Consider the following 23,214-nt stretch of genomic DNA (forward strand, 5'->3'; position numbering starts at 1 on the left):
CTCCCCTCCCAAGCCGGCGACGACCACGTCGAGCTTGAGGAGCTCGCGGCAGGGGATAGCGGAGGCCGCAGGCGAGGCACGGCGCGGCCGCAGGCGAGGCACGGCGCGGCGGCAGTCGAGTCACGGCACGGCATGCCGGCAGGCAAGGCACGACATGGCTGCACGGCGGCAGGAGAGGCACTACGCGCGCAGCATGGCGGCAGGAGAGGCACTACGCGTGTGGCTCGCCGGCCGGTGCAGGCAGCTCGGGATCGAGCAGGCTGCAGCGGGCGCATCTCCTCTGGAGACCCGATTGCTTTTTGCAAAAACCTTTAGGGACCTGATTGAAAACTCACAGGTGGGCCCCCCTTGTAAGCTAATGGTCAAAGTAAACGGTCAAACAAAATTGTGGGCCCCAACTGTCATAATCGTGATCAACTACTAAAGACTCGATGATTTGAGTTTTCTGAAACAGCCAACCCCTGAGTTGGTAGTTATCTGAGAAAAATTAAAATTCGATAGTTTTTTGAAACCCTAGCCTGTAAAGTAGTAGTTTTATGCTATTTACTCTCGCGGAAGCCTTTTCCCAGTGCGCGGAGCCCCAGCCGGCGCCCACCCAACTAGAGGGACTGAGAAATTCTATTTTGTCGAACAACAAGTCGAACCCAATGAACAATTCCATTTAAAGGAATGTTCTAGAGTTTTTCCACTATACTCGCGATATTTAACAAAATGAAATAAATTCTTCAAGATTTCTAGAGTTCCCGGATTACTTCACTGATATTGATTTTTGCCTAAGCACGGCCTCTAGGTTGTCGGCATCGTCCGAAACCCTAGCTCACTCACTCTTTCCCTCGCTCCGTCCTCTCCTCTCCCTTCACCGATTCCGATCAAATCCGGCGCAATGTCAAGCTCCGGCAGCCGATCCGACGACGAGGTGGATCCGGAGTATGAGCTTACCCTCCGCATCACTTTGGAGCGGTCCAAGGTGGACACCCGGAGCAGCTCCAAATCTGCAGCCTCGCCGCAGCCGCCCGCGCTTCCTTGTCGGCGCATCTCGAACGCCGGCGCTGGCCCCTGCCGGCCCATGGGCAGCTCCGACGGGTGGCCAGTGCAATCGCTTACGACGGCAGAGACGGACGCTCGGCGGCTCCGCCGGAAGAACGCCAAGGCTCTTCGGCTTGTCATTGAGAAGTCCGAGCGGGAGGCGTTGGAGAAGGCAAAGGAGGCGGTTTGGTTGGCCAAGCTCAGGCGCCAGTAGGACCAGGCCGTCCAGCGCGTGAAGGGCCTCATCATCATCGACTCCTTCTCCGATGATTACTCCTCCTCCTTCGGCGAATCGGACGACCCTCCACCAGCCGACGACGGATACAGCTACGCCAGCGACAAGAAGGGGAAAGGGACGGCCCGGAAATGGTGAAGTTGATTTTAGTTTCAAGTTTTAGATGTAGTATTTAGTTGTCTGTCGTTTGTGTGAACTTTGGTGGATCTTTTGGAGAACTATTGTGCAATTTCTATGTCCGGAGATGATCTACGTAGTTTGCTCGACGTTGCATGCTATAGTATAGATATAGGGGTTCAGATATGAGAGACACGGATGTGGACGACGCGATTTAAAGAATACACGATCACTATCTGCAGACGCGTCCGCGAGCATTTGAGGGCCTGAATTTGTCAAATCGGGCTGTAGATGCTCTAATAATGTTGGTTTTTCAACTTCTACGTACGCACCAGTTGGTGAGAACGTCTCCCTGTCACGCCTGCCACCACAACCCCACCAGAAGGACCACTGGAAGACTAGCCGGTCCCAGCGATTAGTGTGCAGGGGTAGGATACGCTGAGCATGTCTCCTTGTCGTTGTAACCGAGTGCGTGGCCTGGTTGGTTGATCCTGCGTGCTCTGTAATGCTAATTAAATAGGGCATGCATAATGATGTAGTGGAGAGTATCATACATCAATATTATGCATACGATATTACTAGTGTATAATAATATCTTTTTAATGCATAGTATTATAGATTACTTGCTATGTTCCTAAATAGTCTTTTTATATATTTGAATATGGACTACATATAGATGAATATAGATATATTTTAAGGTGTAGATTCACTCCGTATGTAATTCATATTAGAGTCTTAAAAAAACTTATATTTAGAAAGGGAAAAGTAGTATCTTAGATGATCATATTTATTGTAATGCAAGACATATAGTAGTATAGTATTTATTACTGTATGACACAGTATCATGATAGTATGATATTCAACCATCTCTTTCTTCATTTAATTATATGCCACCTAATTAAAATGGCCTACATTGTAATACATGATACTAGCTATGATACTTCCCGTGCGTGCGTCCTTAGCAGTGTCATGTTGGATAAATGCTGAGACGGGGAAAAGAAATCTAAGAAAAGATTGTGCCTTCGCTTAATGAAGAGATGATCTCTTAACGATAAATCTCATATATTTTTTAGGAATATCTAGCTAATAGAGATAAGGCTAAGAGACAACCCATTATACAACTTTTTTTTGTAATCTCTAGATTATGTGGTAGGATTAAGATAAGAATGCCAACAATTGTACATGCCCTTAAGTATTAGGTGCCTGAATCAGATGTGACCATCGAATACCAATTACATTGAACTGGCAAAAGAGGGAAGTTGTTCTTCTCCTCGTATCCTTTATCCCTTCTCAAGCCCCCACCCACTCCTTCCATTTCCAGATCTGAGAAGCTAAGGTAGATCGGTATATAACATCTGGGCCAGTCAATTTGGAGAACCGGAACTAGAAGCCACACTACCACATCAAGCAAGCAAGGCAAGCGACGCTGGCAAGGTGGTCAACAATCGGCACGTCGCCAATGAGGCCAGGTTGGAGGCGATTCAAGCGACGCTAGCAAGGTGGTCAACAATGGGCGCGTCGCCAATGAGGCCAGGTTGGAGGCGATTCAAGCGTCGTTGTAACTCTGGCGGCCAGTGGTGACGCACATTCGGCATCAAGTGACCGAGCTGTGTGCCCAGGTCGGCCACATTGCGCTCCATCCGGCCCTTCCTTGGCAACCACGGTTCCGGCCCCGAAGGGCGACGTTGTGGTGCGCACGACATCGACTACATCCAACAACCACCCCAGACACAGATACGGCCATTTTGCATCACTAATTTTTATTATAATTTATTCTATTTCAATGATATATTGCATAATATGCTGCCACTCTAATGTCTTTTCTCTCTTAAAATGCAAGATATACAAAGAGGAGGACATTGCCGGCAGCTGAAATTCTGGACCAAAAAAGCAACAGAAGAGAAAGCAATTCTCCGGAGCTCAAAACGAAGCATGATTTTGAGAACTGTTTTAAAATATACTCCCTCCATTCTTAAATATTTGTCTTTCTAGACATTTTAAATGACTACTACATGCGGATATATGTAGACATATTTTAGAGTGTAGATTCACTCATTTTACTTCGTATGTAGTCACTTATTGAAATACCTAGAAAGACAAGTATTTAGGAACGGAGGGAGTATGATGGATATTGAAGCAAAGAAATACCAGAGGGGCCCCACGAGTTAGCCACATGGACAGGTGGCGTGACTTACTCCCCTGGCCTGCCCCCTGCCCGTGTGGGCCCCTGGTGGCTCGCCTCCCGATGCCCTTTGGCCATAAAATCTCATTTACCCTAGAGAAAATCACATAAAAGTTTCGGGACTATCTTGATCTTCTCTACAGGGTTCTGATGCATGCTATCTCTCTTTTTCACAACCATTGCATGCATAAAAATAGCTTAACTCCAAAGCTGTTGTGATCGTGGACTTTCGAGTAAGAAGATACGGAACGGCTCTCACTTTTCCAATTCTGCCTGATAGGAATCATAAACAATCCACTTCTGGAGACAACCTATCCGCAGTTTAAGCATGTGATACACACATATCTGCTGACTTTGCTTGTGGCTAGCTAGCTGCAACTGCCTAATATTCTAGTGTCAACGTGTGATGCGATGTCCGGGAAATGTCAAGGAAGTGGGCAGCAAATCGTTTGCGGCATGGCGTGCGGATCCGGCTATGTCAGCCTGCTTGTACTGCACCCGTGTGTCAAATCTTGACAGCAAGCGTTGGCCGCTGCATGCCAAATCGATGGGCACACGTACGCTTCAATGTTTCTTCGTGTCTGATACTGTATGTCCAAACGCAATGTCAGCTGAAAAGGAAATAATTCCTTGCTGCTGACGGCATAAGGCACGTCTTGATCTTATTATATGAGATATATTTACCAGTCTATCGAAGGTGGTCATGCGTGACGATGGGTTGGAGATAGAAAGCGTGCGAGATTACTCTTTTAGGAACCAGTATGTTTAACTTGGAAGCATATCATATTCATGCTTGCATAACCGGGGATGTGGACGCACTAGAACCGTCGTATTCTTGTGACCTTGAGCTGTCAAATTCAAGGACCTGTGATTCTAGCAATATCTGTTTATTAGCTTTTCTTTTTTGTGTGGGGAGCAATATCGGGTTAGTTGATATGCCAATTTACCAGACACCAGGTCTGATTAGCAATCTCAACCCTTGATCTTGAAGTAAACATACTTCATAGGCAACCCCCCTTGCTATTGATACATGCAACCATACTTTTTAGCCGATGTGCCAATTTCTGATAAGGACACGAGAGCGCATCATCGTCTTCGTGTAAGTTCCTGCCGTCTACTGTAGCTGCTAATATTCATGTCCTTGTCATCATGATTAAATATCACTTCTCTTGCGGGGTATGATGATCAAATATCACTCGATGCACGCCAATCAAGGGCAAGACAAGTTGTTAGAAAGCTATAGTTTTTCTTTTCTTTTGCGGGTAATAATAATAATAATAAACATCATCATCATCATCATTATCAAGTAGGGGCTTGAAACGGACATGTCCGGGAACTGACCGGGCGCATCCGCCAACGTCTAGGGGGCCGAATTCGCTATGTCCGGGTGTAGATGCTCTTGGAGAGCACCAACTTTCTTTTAGTGGCTGAACTCAGCTCAATGCAGCCGGGCAGTTTATGGGACCTTGTTTTGTTTGAACTGAAATGCTTAGCCCAAAGGAACGAGGAACCAAACAGCCACATGTCTATACTGATAGCCAAAGATCTCATAGTGCAGACAAGTAAAAACGGAGGTCAACCCAACTAATGAAGGATTATCCTTGACTTAATTTCCGTCGACTTGTTTTGAACAATTAACAAAAGAACTTGCTTTACACACTCCTCCAAGAGAAGCTGATCGAAAGAACAAACCTACACACACACTCCTAGCTAGAAGAAAGCTGCGGCCAGTTCTAGCAGCTGCGGCTTACAATTTCGTGGCATGGCAAATACAGTAGCAATATAATCAAGAGGAAGTGGCCGCCGCCGCCGCCGCTTTGGGTTTGGGGTGCACCTTCTTCTTCATGAGGCCAAAGAATCCTTCCCTGCTGCTCGCACCACCAGCCTCCTTCTTCTCTCCAGCGGCACCGGCGGCGTCCTTGCTGCTCTTTGCACCGTCGAGCGCCGCGGCGGCTTCGGCTTGGTCCATGCGCCTCAGCTTCTCCTTGTAGGCGTTCTTGAGCACGTAGGCCTCCACGAAGTCTCCTCCCATCATGGACGCCATGTCTCCTTCTCCTGAGCACTCGTTGCGCTGCTGCCGCCGCCGCTTCCTTGAGTAAGCTGCTAGCTACTGGGAGCCTGGCTAGGATGGATGGTGCTTCCAAATTGCTTTGGGACTTGTGTGTGGGTGGGTCGAGTTGAGGCGCGTGCCCGGCCGTTTATATAGACAGGCCCTAGTGGTGGATGGACGCGCGGCGGGAAGAGTAGACTAGACTTGGCATGCAAGCTGAAGCGCGGAAAAGTTAGAGCGGAAGAAGGATCGAGGCAACTTGGCGAGCACGGGGAAAAGTCATGTCACGCGTGACGTACATGACCAGGCGGAAAGCAAGCGAGCACGCGCACCGTAGGATTTTGTCGCCGCGAGGAAACGCGCCGGAAGAAGCAGAGTGGGAGAGTGGCACCTATTTGTCCTCCTCTTATTGACCGTCGATCTCATGAGTCGTGCGGTCAGCGTTGCCGCGCGACGCAAGGCACGACCACTGTCTCTATTTGCTTCGGGCGACGTGGAGTTTAAGGTGAGCTGGGTGCGACCGTCTGGCGAACAAAGTCGCGCACGAGTTACCTAGGTGCGTGTTTGGTGGTCCGCATATCAGTTCGGATCAATTTCTTTTTGGGAAATGTTTGAGAACGGACGGCCGGTCTCCTCCCTCGCGCGTGTCCAGTGCGGGGCCAGGAGCCTTATCTCCTCCATCGCTTCTCTTTTTTATTCATAAATGTAGTGCGTCTTCATTCTCTATCCAATCCCCTCCCTTTCCCTTCCTTTCCTCCATTCCATCTTCAGCGAGAGCTCTCCACCACACCATCTCAGCAAAATGTTACAACCAACAGCCACAACCTCCAGTAGGTTTTTTTTTTTGCTTCAACCATCCATTGTTTTTGCTGGAAGCATCAAGCATTTTTGCTGGAACCAGCAATTTTCCATGGATGCGAGTACAAAAGTTTTTTGTGTGTTTTTGCTGGGATCGCAATTTTTGGGCGGACGGCAAGAAATTTTGCTTCAACCAGCCATCTGTTTTGCTGGAAGCATAAAGAATTTTTGCTACCACCTTGTTTTGATTTATTTTTGCTGGAATTAGCCTAAAAATCGCTACCACCTTCTCTTCTATTTTTTTACTACCGGCAAGTGATTTTGCTACATCCAACGCGGCGGAGCTGCGACCCCCGCGACGGCGGGGACCATTTTTGTTGCAATCGTTGTCGGATTTGCTACCACTACTAGGGAAAACCCTAGCAGTAACGCTGGTTTTGTGCTCACTAGTAGCGCGGGTAGGCGCGCTACTAATAAGGCGCTACAGTTATTGCTTAGCAGTAACGCGTTACTGCTAGGACAAATAGCTGCAGCGCTTGTTCACTCCCATGCTGCTGCTAATGTAACTACTGGCAGCGTGTTTTCTTTCCATCGCTACTAGTATTGTCTTTTTATTTTTTTATTTTTAGTGTATTTATGCGCCATCGTACAAATATTGGTACAATACCAGTTATGAGGTTTACATCATTATGTCCATAACAGTGTGTCAAATGAAGGTGGATTAGGTTCAAGTGGAGGCAATATGTGGTGCATGTCAAAAGTATACTACTAATCCAAACTTGATCTAGTTTGGACTAGTAGTACTTTCGATGTGCACCACATGTTGCCTCCACTTGAATCTAATCCGCCAGCACAAGCTATTTAATCATCATCATAATCATTAGCACCAACAATATTTATTTAATCACCACTAACACTAGCTAATAATAATCATCAGTCATTACCACCAACACTAGCTATTTTATCATCATAGTAATAGTGTAGCACATCATCATCCTCAAACTCATTTCTAGCTAATCACTGCTGCTGCTCTCTCTTAGGTAAAACAACATAAAACATGTGTAGCTCTCCTCCTTGATCAAGTTGGAGCATGCAAATGAACCTGTCTCCTAATTTTGGGTAGCACATCTGTTTGCTGCCCCCTAGTACTTGTCTGCGCTCCCCCATCACATATCTGGTCCAGTCTTGCACTATTAAGCATTCATCGCTGATCTTGAATGCACTAAAGTAACATGTAGGATATCTTGGCCGTAAGCTAATAATACTCATGGTACCTTTAGTCTCGATCCCATAAGGCACAACATTCATCGGGAGTCCCTGTTGAAGAACATCGTATGGTCACATACTTAGCAATGAAGTTTAGCTTCACAAATAATGTATGGAAAAGATGCACTAAGGACAAATAGTAAAAATCTTACCATCCTTCCTAAATAGATGTGACCGTAGTTCATGACGAACACTATTGGTCGCACGTTTTCAGTACTAAGATTTCTAAGTCCAGGAAGAAAATTTGTCTTGACGGTATCAAGATCCTCAAGTCATCAAACATAATGACTTAGCTCCTCGCAGTTTAGTTCAGCCCCGGGACTGTTGACACCAGATTTTGGCATGGTTGAAAATCCGGGTTCGTATGCAAAAGTTAGAGGCAACACTTCGCGGGCCGGCCTTGAGTGGGAAAGAAAACTCTTGCCGGGGTGGAAACCTTGTAGAGGAACCCTGGCCGGAGTACAAACCTTGCCGGAGTAAAACCCTTGCCGGAGTACAAACCTTGCCGGAGTGAAACCTTGTCAGAGAGGAACCCTGGCCGGAATACAAACCTTGCCGGAGTACAAAGCTTGCCGCCGTGAACAGTAACCTTGCCGGGGAAAGCTTGCCGCCGTGAACAGTGCCGGGGAAAGCTTGCCGCCGTGAACAGTAACCTTGCCGGGGAAAGCTTGCCGCCGTGAACAGTAACCTTGCCGGGGGAGAGCTTGCCGCCGTGAACAGTGTCGGGGAAAGCTTGCCGCCGTGAACAGTAACCTTGCCGGGAAAGCTTGCTGCCGTGAACAGTAAAAACTGTCGAGGCCAATCCGACCAGATGCTGAAGATGGGCTCAAATACTTATCTAGATGGCTTTGGATGAAGAAGTGTTCAACACAGGAGTTGTTCGTAACATCGAAACGGTCAACTTTGCTCGTCATCCGACGTAGTATACGACCTGCAGAGACGCTGCAAGAGTCGGACGGTCCAGTCAGCTACATGAACGAGTTCGACTCGAAATTAGAGATGACCCCGTGGAGTATTCAAGATTAACGTATGGATTGTTGGCCTCGTCGGAGCACACATAATTGATATTTGAACTGTCTCCATCGGAATTCATATGCAGATTCCAAAGCCTACGCAAGGAGCAAGACAGAAGATTGGACCAGATTCGGGCTGAATCCGAGTGGGACCAGAACTAGGATTCTAGGACATGAATTGATGTAATTTTCTTGTAAGGAAAGCCTAGATAAATCCTTTGCTTGTACGGGAAGTCCAGCCGCCTCTTATATATGTTGGGGGTGACGGCCGATTGAACAACACCAATCGAACAAATCAATCTATTACACTTTTGTGTTCATCTACTTTTTATCCCTTACCCTTGTATCTTTCTTTCTCGTTCTTCGTTCGTTCTTCGCGTTGGAGGGCAGCGATCCACGAGGCTCTAGGGGCGAGCGAATCGACCTAGGGCAGCCCATAGCCGCCGCAATCCCTGACGGGGTCCCTCCCGGGTGCGCGGGGTTTCGGGTCTGCAAAAGCGCCCGCCGACTGTCCTGCGTATCGCGCTGTCGGTCGGGTCTCCTTCGACGTGAGCTGCGGTGCATCACCCCCGGCGTCGAGGGTACACGTGACGTGTTCGTGTGTCAACACACTTTTTGGCGACTCCGCTGGGGACGAAGCTTTGAACGGTCTCCAGCCCGTTCTTGCTACGAAGAGATCGTCATCAAGTTGCTGCAATCTACAAAGGTAATATGAATACCCAATTCCCCTTTGTAGATGCAAATAATCCATATTGTTGCTGGATCACCTAATGAGCATAATGTATCGGCTAGCCCTAGTTTTATCAATCATGCATCTAATTATGCGCAAGGGCCGATGCAAAGCAATCTTCATGCTTCAAATTCTTATGATTTTAGCAACGTACAACATATGTATCCAAACTCTCATGCATCGGCAACCCCACAAATCCATATGCCGATGAACAACATGATGGGTTTGGTTAATCAATTTGAAACACCTCATGTTAAAATTTCCAATAGCATACAAGAAAGTGTTTCACCTTTTTATTCATCGGCAACTAATTTGCAATATGTGAATCCAACCATGCCGATGGATGGGAGAATCGGCCATGCTACTACTAGCTATTCGGCCAATTACTCTCAACCGTCATATGCTACACACCTCATCAGTAATTTTTCAGCACCATATACAACTGTAGATGTTCATAATTCGGCTTCACACCTTCCTGGTCATAGCCGAATAAATGTAAATTTTACAGGAGAGGTTGTGCCCAATATTGTAGAAGATGAGGTAGTAGTGGCTGCATTGAAGAGTTTAGCCCAAAATAAGAGGATTAGTGCTCTTTGCCTTGAACAACATGAAAAGGGGCTATTTCCTGATTATGCCGCAATAAAAGCTAGAGTTTTGCAAGAAGATGAATCTTGCCAATTGATAGATGGCGAGCAAAATAATGGGTTTTACAACAATGCATATGCCTTCACCTAGTACTAACATCATATTATACAGCCCCTACACAATTGCAAAGTTCGGCACACCCATGCCATGCCGAAAGAATCTAAAAGCACTGGGGGGCAAATCGTATCCGAAGGCTGAAATGAGAAAAAAGATAAAGCCAATTTTGCCGCTCGGCCGCCAAGAAAAAAAAAGAAACAGAATTGGCTCAAGTGAAGAAGCATTGCCAATTGGTAGAAGCAATGTAAAGAAGATGATTCAGAACATGAAAGTGCCTCCGGTAAAAGAGCGAATCAAGAAGTATATATCTTGATCCATCAATGCAAAGAGCAAGCATTATGAAAGGCATGGCAAGCCTAGCAAAGCGACCATACTGATTTTCCAAAGTTAATGGAACCTACTTCCGCCATGAGTTCGGCCAGAGAAATTGATGAACTTCAAGACAAGAACAAGTAGCCGAACAAAGTTTGGGCCGACAAATTTTTCAATGTAATGATGGCACGGAATCAAGAAAAAGAATGATGAAAGGCGTTGGTAGCCATCCAAAGCGAGCAAGATATTGTTCAAGTCACACCACATCATGCTCTCCCAACATATTTGAAGAGGTATGTTTAGCAAGTAATTTACCTATTTTCAGATTTGGTCAGGACTTTATTGTTGATGCATCTATTAGAAAAATCCTCATAAGTAATTTTGAAAGACCAATGAAGAAGGGTAATTTACTTGCTAGCAATGAAGTTGTTATTGAGCATATCGGTCAACCCATTACGTCATTTATAAAGACCGATAGTGACTTATTATTACAGCCAAAGCTTTCCCCGTTGCTTTAACTAAAGTTCATATCTATTTGGGTAGCTTTGCTTATTTCATACCTGGCTTACACCTGGTCTCAATTGAGACATGTGTGTTCTAACTATTTTCGTTTTAGAAATTTAAAGCCAAGATTAAATTCTGTTGAGAAAATCGATGCTAGTATAATATCTTACCCAAAGACATCGGAGATAGAGTGGAAAACACAATGCATAGCCGAATGGGAAGATTCCGAATCTGAACCATTCGTTTGCTTACTTCCAAAGCTGCTCACACAGCAAGATCAGCTAGAAAACAAAAGGTATACCTTCAATTCAAACATGTGTGATCAAATCTTTGCGTTGTTGTTGAAAAATAATTACATTACAATTCTTGATCACCATGTTAAGCCATCAATCCAAGGACGAATGTATTGTAAGTTGCATGATTCGTCCAAGCATAATTTTGAGGATTGCAACATGTTTCGTCAAATAGTTAAATCGGCCATTGAAAAAGGACAATTGATGTTTGTTGAAACACCAAGAGATGACCAGTCTATTCCGATTGGTCCCGATGGCAAAAAGTTTTTGCATCGGCTGCTTCAAGCCGATCCATTAAAGAGAAGGTAAAAACTGCAGGTGATGGGATCAAGCTTTCAAGTAAAGAAGTTGTTGAAGAGCATAATGAACATAATCTTGAGGGTGAGAATTCCATCGAAGCTACAATGGAGACGCCAAGGACTGGGGGGCAGCAAGCAAATCCAACGATCGATGAAAGCAAACCAAAAGAAAACAAAGGCCGAAATAAAGCGCAAGTGTAAAAGATCAAAAATCACCTTCGCTGAACTATTGGAGAAATATCAAAAGAAGAGTGAAGAGAGGAATGCTTATCGGCCCAATCATGCAAAGAAACCAAAATCACCCCCAAGGCGCAAATATGAGGATCGGTATTGGCAAAGTGAGAGTTTCAATGCAACACATTCATATCCTTATTTTGGGCTGCCAATGCCAATGCCGTGCACGCCTCCCTATGCTCATGTAGATCCATGTTCATCATGGGACAGGTATGATACAACGGCACATTCTCCATCTTATTTTAGACCATCTCACCAATATTATGCAGCTCCGAGAAGATCAACATTTGAACAGTCACATGTTAAAGACCGTTTCAATTATAAGGAATCGGTCCGGACACCATGGATGAAAAAAGAGGTGGTCAAGCAAGTCTACCGCGTGAAAAGAGATGGTCGTAAGTGTGCTACTTCAGATTTGATCTCAAATAATAAAGAGCCAATTAAAGTGTTGACATTGGCTACAAAAGGCAATGAGACGAAGCAACCAATTATTGAGAGTCAAAGTGCCAATCTGAAGAAAAGAAGTTGAGAGTGCACAAGGTTAAAAAGGAATTGCCATTGGTCAAACAGAATCACAGCCGAGATGCCCACTCGGCTTATCGTATTGGCAAAAGAGGGAATTACACAAACTTAGTGCACAAGAACTTGAAGAAAGGAACATGGCATGGGTTCCCAAAGGAAGTGCTCAAAATAAGAATTATGTGCATGCCTCCATTACAAGAAGTGCGGCAAAAGTGAAGAAAGAGAAGAATGGAAACCAGAAACAATTAAGCCGAAGGTTTGCATCACCCCATCAAAATCTTCGGTTAGCACATCATCCATGTTTTTCAACCATACCATTGATGCCTTTGCCATGGAATTCATCATCAGGTATGATAAATTACCCTCCCTGGATTTATTTTGATCCATGGAAGCGACATAATTTTCTGCATCATGAGAGGGTATTACCAAATCTCTATACAATTTATTAGCTACATTTTTTCTTGCTAATCCAAAGGCGAAATATTTGATTGCTATTTCATTTGTTTATTTCGGCTATACATGATTTGGTGAATGAATTCTACATGGACCTCATGGTAATGGCCGATACTTATCTATCGCCCTAAGAATATATGTAAGAATGGCCGGTGTGGTACTCTAACACCGTCCTTAAGTTTGAGTGGAGATTGAGATAAGTGCTTGCAAAGGAATTTGTCAAATTGATGCCATTGAGGATATTATGCATAGACCAATTCACCAAAATTGCAAAGTGAACTTATGTTTTGATTGGGTGTGCTTTGGCTTGTTAGTTTTCAGAACTTACGTAAGGCCAAATCATGGTTGATTTTATTATTGAGCATCATATTGACATCATGCATAATATTGATTTTAGCTTGATCTCTCTAGTACCATGGAGATTATATATTGATGGTTAAATTTGTAGCAATGGCCAAGGTGTTGGTGTTGTTTATATATCTCCTTATGGTGCTATTTTGTGAAGCCTCATGCTGCTTAAAATATTTATGCACAAATGATCAAAGCCGAATATGCATTGTTATTCGGATTGGAGCTTTTACTCGCTATAGGTGCTATACATATTGAGACTTTCGGTGATTCGTTATGAGTAGTGCAACAAATATCCAAGGGTTATCAATGTTTTGACGAATCACTTATAGTTTATCTTGGGGTATGTCTAGGTGCAAAATTTACCTTGGGTTGCTTCAATATTTCTCATATATCTAGACATGACAACTGGAAAGCAAATGAGCTGGCACAACAAGCATCTGGATACCATGTTGATCATGGCATGTTTCATATTTCTCAAAATCCGATGGCTTGTCTTACCAGTATAGAAGAGGCCGAACCGGAACCCACTGATTCGGTCATTAACAAAAAATCTAGTGCAGGTGACAATTCCGACTGGAGGAAGCCCATTGTTGCTTACTTGCGTAATCCGAGTGAAAGGGTGGACATGGCTGTTCGGCGTATGGCTTTTAAATATACTATGAGGGATGATGATCTTTATCGCCGAACAGTTGATGATGTTCTTTTAAAGTGCTTGGATGAGGACCAAGCAAGAGTTGCTATGGGAGAGGTACATGAAGGCATTTGTGGTACTCACCAGTCGGCTCCCAAGATGAAATGGTTATTACGACGTGCTGGGTTTTATTGGCCGACCATGATTAATGATTGCTTCAGATATTATAAAGGGTGCGAAGCTTGTCAAAAATTTGGTGATATTCAATTGGCTCCCGCTGCTATGTTGCATCCTATTATCAAGCCGTGGCCTTTCAGAGGATGGGGTTTAGACTTTATTGGGCAAATCCATCCGTCTTCTTCAAAGGGGCATCGGTTCGTATTGGTGGCAACTGATTATTTCACTAAGTGGTCTGAAGCAGTACCTCTCAAGAACATGACGCATACGGAAGTAATTAAATTCATAACCGAGCACATTATTCATAGATTCGGTATTCCTCAAACGTTAACTACAGATCAAGGCTCCTCTTTCATGTCACACCAAGTTAGAGAATTTGCCGAATCTTATAATATAAAATTGCTCAATTCATCTCCATATTTTGCCCAAGCCAATGGACGAGCTGAGTCTAGCAATAAAATTTTAATCAAGCTCATCAAGAAGAAGGTTGATGATAATCCAAGGAGATGGCATGAGTTGTTGTCTGAAGCTTTGTGGGCACATAGGATCTCAAGGCATGGTGCTACGAAGGTAACTCCATATGAGCTAGTATATGGTCAAGAGGCTGTTTTACCGGTGGAGGTAAATTTGAATGCTTTGAGAATAGCCAAGCAAAATGATTTATCGGCTGTAGACTTTTATAACTTAATGATGGATAACATTGACAAAGTTGCCGATAAACGTTTAGTTGCTTTGAAGGCCATAGAGCGAGACAAGTTAAGGGTGGCAAGAGCTTACAATAAGAAAGTCAAGTCGAAGAATTTTCAAGTTGGTGATCTCGTATGGAAAGTAATTCTACCGATTGGTTCAAAAGATAGAAAATTTGGGAAGTGGTCTCCTAGTTAGGATCGCAAGAGTAGTTCCCGGAAATTCATATTTGGTGGAATCCATACAAGGGGCGTTGTTACCTCGAGCTCTCAATGGCAAGTACTTGAAGAAATACCACCCGAGTGTGTGACAAGAAGCCTAAATAGGCAATGGCCGATACATAATTATCGCTCTAAGAAAAATAAATGGCCGATGGGGTGTTGACATCGTCCTTAGAACAAACACAGTACAGGTTATTTTTCGGCACACAAGCTTTGCCGAAAAACAGGGGGGCATGTGTTGACACCAGATTTTGGCATGGTTGAAAATCCGGGTTCGTATGCAAAAGTTAGAGGCAACACTTTGCGGGCCGGCCTTGAGTGGGAAAGAAAACTCTTGCCGTGGTGGAAACCTTGTAGAGGAACCCTGGCCGGAGTACAAACCTTGCCGGAGTAAAACCCTTGCCGGAGTACAAACCTTGCCGGAGTGAAACCTTGTCAGAGAGGAACCCTGGCCGGAGTACAAACCTTGCCGGAGTACAAAGCTTGCCACCGTGAACAGTAACCTTGCCGGGGAAAGCTTGCCGCCGTGAATAGTAACCTTGCCGGGGAAAGCTTGCCGCCGTGAACAGTGCCGGGGAAAGCTTGCCGCCGTGAACAGTAACCTTGCCGGGGAAAGCTTGCCGCCGTGAACAGTAACCTTGCCGGGGGAGAGCTTGCCGCCGTGAACAGTGCCGGGGAAAGCTTGCCGCCGTGAACAGTAACCTTGCCGGGAAAGCTTGCTGCCGTGAACAGTAAAAACTGTCGAGGCCAATCCGACCAGATGCTGAAGATGGGCTCAAATACTTATCTAGATGGCTTCGGATGAAGAAGTGTTCAACACAGGAGTTGTTCGTAACGTCGAAACGGTCAACTTTGCTCGTCATCCGACGTAGTATACGACCTGCAGAGACGCTGCAAGAGTCAGACGGTCCAGTCAGCTACATGAACGAGTTCGACTCGAAATTAGAGATGACCCCGTGGAGTATTCAAGATGGCCTTATTTGGAAAAGTGATTAACGTACGGATTGTTGGCCTCGTCGGAGCACACATAATTGATATTTGAATCGTCTCCATCGGAATTCATATGCAGATTCCACAGCCTATGCAAGGAGCAAGACAGAAGATTGGACCAGATTCGGGCTGAATCCGAGTGGGACCAGAACTAGGATTCTAGGACATGAATTGATGTAATTTTCTTGTAAGGAAAGCCTAGATAAATCCTTTGCTTGTACGGGAAGTCCAGCCGCCTCTTATATATGTTGGGGGTGACGGCCGATTGAATAACACCAATCGAACAAATCAATCTATTACACTTTTGTGTTCATCTACTTTTTATCCCTTACCCTTGTATCTTTCTTTCTCGTTCTTCGTTCGTTCTTCGCGTTGGAGGGCAGCGATCCACGAGGCTCTAGGGGCGAGCGAATCGACCTAGGGCAGCCCATAGCCGCCGCAATCCCTGACGGGGTCCCTCCCGGGTGCGCGGGGTTTCGGGTCTGCAAAAGCGCCCGCCGACTGTCCTGCGTATCGCGCTGTCGGTCGAGTCTCCTTCGACGTGAGCTGCGGTGCATCACCCCCGGCGTCGAGGGTACACGTGACGTGTTCGTGTGTCAACAGGGACAGTAATAGGTCATGTCTACCAAGCGCTGGACATGTTTGCTTGCACCGAAATAAGCTGACAATACAAATTAGTTGTCAACTATTTTTGAATAAACAATATCAAAGACATAAATATGGTTGAGAAACTTACATTTTGGTGTAACCGGAGGCGTCTGCACATCGACCCAGATGTCGGTATTAACTTCAATATCATCTTCCGGACGAATATCAAAGGTGATAACCATATCAGGCTGAAATGCATAAGTCTTGCATAGTGCTCGCCATGTTTTGCATCCAAAATAGGTGTAGTCATCTGAATTGTATAATTTTGCGTGGAAAATATAACCATGCTCGGTCTTCAAATAAACTTTCTTTACCTCCATAGTATGACTGAAACCTATTTTATCCAATACAAAAACTCTTGCATGGCAGGGGATACGCTAGTAGAATAGTAAAAAAAATATAAGTTGAAGCAAATGAAGCAGATGTCATGCTTAATTACGAAAAAAGACTTGTCGTTGTGACTTACTGTATCCACTTCGAAGTTCTCGTCCAGCTTGATGCTGAAGCGCCTATCATCATCTAGGAAGATTCCGTCGCACAGGCCGCGCTCGTCTTCGCAGTATTTGCAAATACCGAAATCCTTTTTGTCATCAGACATTTCCTATGTTCATAGTTAAAACATTAATTGAAAATCAATAAAAGACAACTACTAGGATACTCAACACACAAATCCGGGGCACTTGATATTTCCTACATATTCTGGCAAAAGTCATGCCAAAATTCACGGAAAAATCCGGCATGACCTTTGCTAAAATAGGATATATCGAGCGCCTGAAATTTGCCGGAACGGAAATGAATCAACACTCCGGCAGAACATAGGCCACTCGGAGGTGTAACCTGCAAACATGACCGGCCACTTAGATATTGAGCAACACAAGATATACATTTCAAAATATCTTATAAGACTCAAATTAGCATGCATTCAATAAGCAAAAGTAAATCATCTCATGTGTCCGTACATCGTCGAATATTATCACTAATACATCCCGAATAGTGTCATACATATAACATCACTAGTACAACTAAAACCCTAGCACACCACGGGTATCGGCGCGGGCGCTGGACACCCACAGAGAAGGAATCATCACGGGATCATAGCTCCAGTGAGATCCCTGGAGAACCTGCCAGGTATTGGAGAACCTGTGCTCCAACGCAAACAAGTAGCGACGGACGTGCGCGTCCTCCTCACTGACACGGTGACACACCACCTCCGCGGAGTCCTCGAGCCTCTGGACCGTCACTGGCCCACGCGACCGCCACCAAAGAAGGTTCGGGTCAACGACAGGCTGGCTCCTCACCAACCTGCGCCCCCCGGTAGGTAGCGCCTCCCAGTACTGTTGGAAATATGCACTACAGGCAATAATAAATTGGTTATTATTATGTTTCCTTGTTCATGATAATCGTTTATTATCCATGCTAGAATTGTATTGATAGGAAACTCAGATACATGTGTGGATACATAGACAACACCATGTCCCTGGTAAGCCTCTAGTTGACTAGCTCGTTGATCAATAGATGGTTACGGTTTCCTGACCATGGACATTGGATGTCGTTGATAACGGGATCACATCATTAGGAGAATGATGTGATGGACAAGACCCAATCCTAAGCCTAGCACAAAGATCGTGTAGTTCGTATGCTAAAGCTTTTCTAATGTCAAGTATCATTTCCTTAGACCATGAGATTGTGCAACTCCCGGATACCGTAGGAATACTTTGGGTGTGCCAAACGTCACAACGTAACTGGGTGGCTATAAAGGTACACTACAGGTATCTTCGAAAGTGTCTGTTGGGTTGGCACGAATCGAGACTAGGATTTGTCACTCCGTGTAAACGGAGAGGTGTCTCTGGGCCCACTCGGTAGGACATCATCATAATGTGCACAATGTGATCAAGGAGTTGATCACGGGATGATGTGTTACGGAACGAGTAAAGAGACTTGCCGGTAACGAGATTGAACAAGGTATCGGGATACCCACGATCGAATCTCGGGCAAGTATCGTACCGATAGACAAAGGGGATTGTATACGGGATTGATTGAATCCTCGACATCGTGGTTCATCCGATGAGATCATCGTGGAACATGTGGGAGCCAACATGGGTATCCAGATCCCGTTGTTGGTTATTGGCCGGAAAGTTATCTCGGCCATGTCTGCATGACTCCCGAACCCGTAGGGTCTACACACTTAAGGTTTGATGACGCTAGGGTTATAGGGAATAGATATACGTGGTTACCGAATGTTTTTCGGAGTCCCGGATGAGATCCCTAACATCACGAGGAGTTCCGGAATGGTCCGGAGGTAAAGATTTATATATGGGAAGTCCTGTTTCGGTCGCCGAAAAAGTTTCGGGTTTTATCGGTAACGTACCGGGACCACCGGGAGGGTCCCGGGGGTCCACCAAGTGGGGCCACAAGCCCCGGAGGGCTGCATGGGCCAAGTGTGGGAGGGGACCAGCCCCAGGTGGGCTGGTGCGCCCCCCATAAGGGCCCAAGGCGCCTAAAGGGGAGGAGGGGGACAAACCCTAAGGGCAGATGGGCCTTAGGGCCCATGCCTGGTGCGCCTCCCTCTCCCCCTCCCCTTGGCCGCCCCCTAGATGGGATCTAGGGGCTGCCGCCACCCCTAGGGAGGGAACCCTAGGTGGGGGCGCAGCCCCTTCCCTCCCCCTATATATACTTGAGGTTTGGGGCTGCCCAACACATGTGAATTCTTCCTTCTTGGCGCAGCCCTACCCCTTCTCCCTCCTCCCGCAGTGCTTGGCGAAGCCCTGTTGGAATCCCGCTACTTCCACCACCACGCCGTCGTGCTGCTGGATCTCCATCAACCTCTCCTTTCCCCTTGCTGGATCAAGAAGGAGGAGACGTCGCTGCTCCGTACGTGTGTTGAACGCGGAGGTGCCGTCCGTTCGGCGCTAGGATCATCGGTGATTTGGATCACGACGAGTACGACTCCATCAACCCCGTTCTCTTGAACGCTTCCGCGCGCGATCTACAAGGGTATGTAGATCCACTCCTCCCTCATTGCTAGATGACTCCATAGATTGATCTTGGTGACACGTAGGAAAATTTTGAATTATTGCTACGTTCCCCAACAGTGGCATCATGATTGAATTATTGATCCACTCCTCCCTCATTGCTAGGTCTATGCGTAGTTTCTATGCACGAGTAGAACACAAAGTAGTTGTGGGCGTTGATTTTGTTCAATATGCTTACCGTTACTAGTCCAATCTTGATTCGGTGGCATTGTGGGATGAAGCGGCCTGGACCGACCTTACAGGTACTCTTACGTGAGACTGGTTCCACCGACTGACATGCACTAGTTGCATAAAGGTGGCTAGCGGGTGTCTGTCTCTCCCACTTTAGTCGGATCGGATTCGATGAAAAGGGTCCTTATGAAGGGTAAATAGCAATTGGCATATCACGTTGTGGTTTTTGCGTAGGTAAGAAACGTTCTTGCTAGAAACCCATAGCAGCCACGTAAAACATGCAAACAACAATTAGAGGACGTCTAACTTGTTTTTGCAGGGTGTGCTATGTGATGTGATATGGCCAAAAGGATGTGATGAATGATATATGTGATGTATGAGATTGATCATGTTCTTGTAATAGGAATCACGACTTGCATGTCGATGAGTATGACAACCGGCAGGAGCCATAGGAGTTGTCTTTATTTATTTATGACCTGCGAGTCAACATAAACGTCATGTAATTACTTTACTTTATTGCTAACCGTTAGCCATAGAAGTAGAAGTAATAGTTGGCGAGACAACTTCATGAAGACACAATGATGGAGATCATGGTGTCATGCCGGTGACGATGATGATCATGGAGCCCCGAAGATGGAGATCAAAAGGAGCAATATGATATTGGCCATATCATGTCACTATTTGATTGCATGTGATGTTTATCATGTTTATACATCTTATTTGCTTAGAACGACGGTAGCTTAAATAAGATGATCCCTCACTAAAATTTCAAGAGAAGTGTGCTCCCTAACTGTGCACCGTTGCGAAAGTTCGTCGTTTCGAAGCACCACATGATGATCGGGTGTGATAGATTCTTACGTTCGAATACAACGGGTGTTGACGAGCCTAGCATGTACAGACATGGCCTCGGAATACATGCGAAACACTTAGGTTAACTTGACGAGCCTAGCATGTACAGACATGGCCTCGGAACACGGAGGACCGAAAGGTCGAACATGAGTCGTATAGAAGATGCGATCAACATGAGATGTTCACCGATGATGACTAGTCCGTCTCACGTGATGATCGGACACGGCCTAGTTGAGATTGATCATGTTCTTGTAATAGGAATCACGACTTGCATGTCGATGAGTATGACAACCGGCAGGAGCCATAGGAGTTGTCTTTATTTATTTATGACCTGCGAGTCAACATAAACGTCATGTAATTACTTTACTTTATTGCTAACCGTTAGCCATAGAAGTAGAAGTAATAGTTGGCGAGACAACTTCATGAAGACACAATGATGGAGATCATGGTGTCATGCCGGTGACGATGATGATCATGGAGCCCCGAAGATGGAGATCAAAAGGAGCAATATGATATTGGCCATATCATGTCACTATTTGATTGCATGTGATGTTTATCATGTTTATACATCTTATTTGCTTAGAACGACGGTAGCTTAAATAAGATGATCCCTCACTAAAATTTCAAGAGAAGTGTGCTCCCTAACTGTGCACCGTTGCGAAAGTTCGTCGTTTCGAAGCACCACATGATGATCGGGTGTGATAGATTCTTACGTTCGAATACAACGGGTGTTGACGAGCCTAGCATGTACAGACATGGCCTCGGAATACATGCGAAACACTTAGGTTAACTTGACGAGCCTAGCATGTACAGACATGGCCTCGGAACACGGAGGACCGAAAGGTCGAACATGAGTCGTATAGAAGATGCGATCAACATGAGATGTTCACCGATGATGACTAGTCCGTCTCACGTGATGATCGGACACGGCCTAGTTGAGATTGATCATGTTCTTGTAATAGGAATCACGACTTGCATGTCGATGAGTATGACAACCGGCAGGAGCCATAGGAGTTGTCTTAATTTATTTATGACCTGCGTGTCAACATAAACGTCATGTAATTACTTTACTTTATTGCTAACCATTAGCTGTAGAAGTAGAAGTAATAGTTGGCGAGACAACTTCATGGAGACACAATGATGGAGATCATGATGATGGAGATCATGGTGTCATGCCGGTGACAAGATGATCATGGAGCCCCAAGATGGAGATCAAAGGAGCTATATGATATTGGCCATATCATGTCACTATTTGATTGCATGTGATGTTTATCATGTTTTTGCATCTTGTTTACTTAGAACGACGGTAGTAAATAAGATGATCCCTCATTAAAATTTCAAGAAAGTGTTCCCCCTAACTGTGCACCGTTGCGACAGTTCGTTGTTTCGAAGCACCACGTGATGATCGGGTGTGATAGATTCTAACGTTCACATACAACGGGTGTAAGACAGATTTACACACGCAAAACACTTAGGTTGACTTGACGAGCCTAGCATGTGTACAGACATGGCCTCGGAACACAGAAGACCGAAAGGTCGAGCATGAGTCGTATGGTAGATACGATCAACATGAAGATGTTCACCGATGTTGACTAGTCCGTCTCACGTGATGATCGGACACGGCCTAGTTGATTCGGATCATGTATCACTTAGATGACTAGAGGGATGTCTATCTGAGTGGGAGTTCATAAGATGAACTTAATTATCCTGAACATAGTCAAAAGGTCTTCGCAAATTATGTCGTAGCTCGCGCTTCAGTTCTACTGTTTAGATATGTTCCTAGAGAAAAATTAGTTGAAAGTTGATAGTAGCATTTATGTAGACAGTAGAAGGCTTATGTCCTTAATGCACTGCTCAGTGTGCTGAACCTCGAACGTCGTCTGTGGATGTTGCGAACATCTGACATACACGTTTTGATGACTACATGATAGTTCAGTGCGTAATGCTAAATGGTTTAGAATTGAGGCACCAAAGACGTTTTTGAAACATCGCAGAACATATGAGATGTTCCAAGGACTGAAATTGGGATTTCAGGCTCGTGCCCACGTCAAGAGGTATAAGGCCTCCGACGATTTTCTTAGCCTGCATAATAAGGGAGAAAAGCTCAATCTTGAGCTTGTGCTCAGATTGTCTGAGTACAACAATCGCTTGAATCGAGTGGGAGTTGATCTTCCAGATGAAATAGTGATGGTTCTCCAAAGTCACTGCCACCAAGCTACTAGAGCTTCTTGATGAACTATAACATATCAGTGATAGATATGATCCTTGAGCTATTCGCGACACCGCGAAGAGTAGAAATCAAAAGGGAGCGTCAATCGTTGATGGTTAGTAAAACCACTAGTTTCAAGAAAGGAAAGGACAAGAAAGGGATACTTCATGGAACAACAAATCAGTTGTTGTTCTAGTGAAGAAACCCAAAGTTGAACCCAAGCCCGAGACTAAGTGCTTCTGTAATAAGGGGAACAGTCACTGAAGCAGAACCACCCTAAATACTTGGTAGATGAGAAGGCTGGCAAGGTCGACATAAGTATATTGGATATGCATTATAATGTGTACTTTACTAGTACTCCTAGTAGCACCAGGGTATTAGATACCGGTTCGGTTGCTAAGTGTTGGTAACTCGAAACAAAAGGCTACGGAATAAACGGAGACTAGCTAAAAGGTGAGATGACGATATGTGTTGGAAGTATTTCCAAGGTTGATCAAATATCGTACGCTCCC

At 45.2% G+C, this 23,214-nt stretch overlaps 1 protein-coding gene across 1 annotated transcript; it reads right to left on the minus strand.

Annotated features, from left to right (window-relative positions):
• Positions 1 to 5,148: 5,148 nt before the first annotated feature.
• On the minus strand, positions 5,149 to 5,751 carry LOC125516042. The gene has a single exon (XM_048681529.1). The coding sequence runs from the start codon at positions 5,602 to 5,604 to the stop codon at positions 5,347 to 5,349; it is 258 nt and encodes an 85-aa protein (XP_048537486.1). The 5' UTR covers positions 5,605 to 5,751; the 3' UTR covers positions 5,149 to 5,346.
• Positions 5,752 to 23,214: the final 17,463 nt, after the last annotated feature.

This window comes from Triticum urartu, chromosome 6, assembly GCF_003073215.2.
Source record: "Triticum urartu cultivar G1812 chromosome 6, Tu2.1, whole genome shotgun sequence".
NCBI lineage: Eukaryota > Viridiplantae > Streptophyta > Magnoliopsida > Poales > Poaceae > Triticum > Triticum urartu.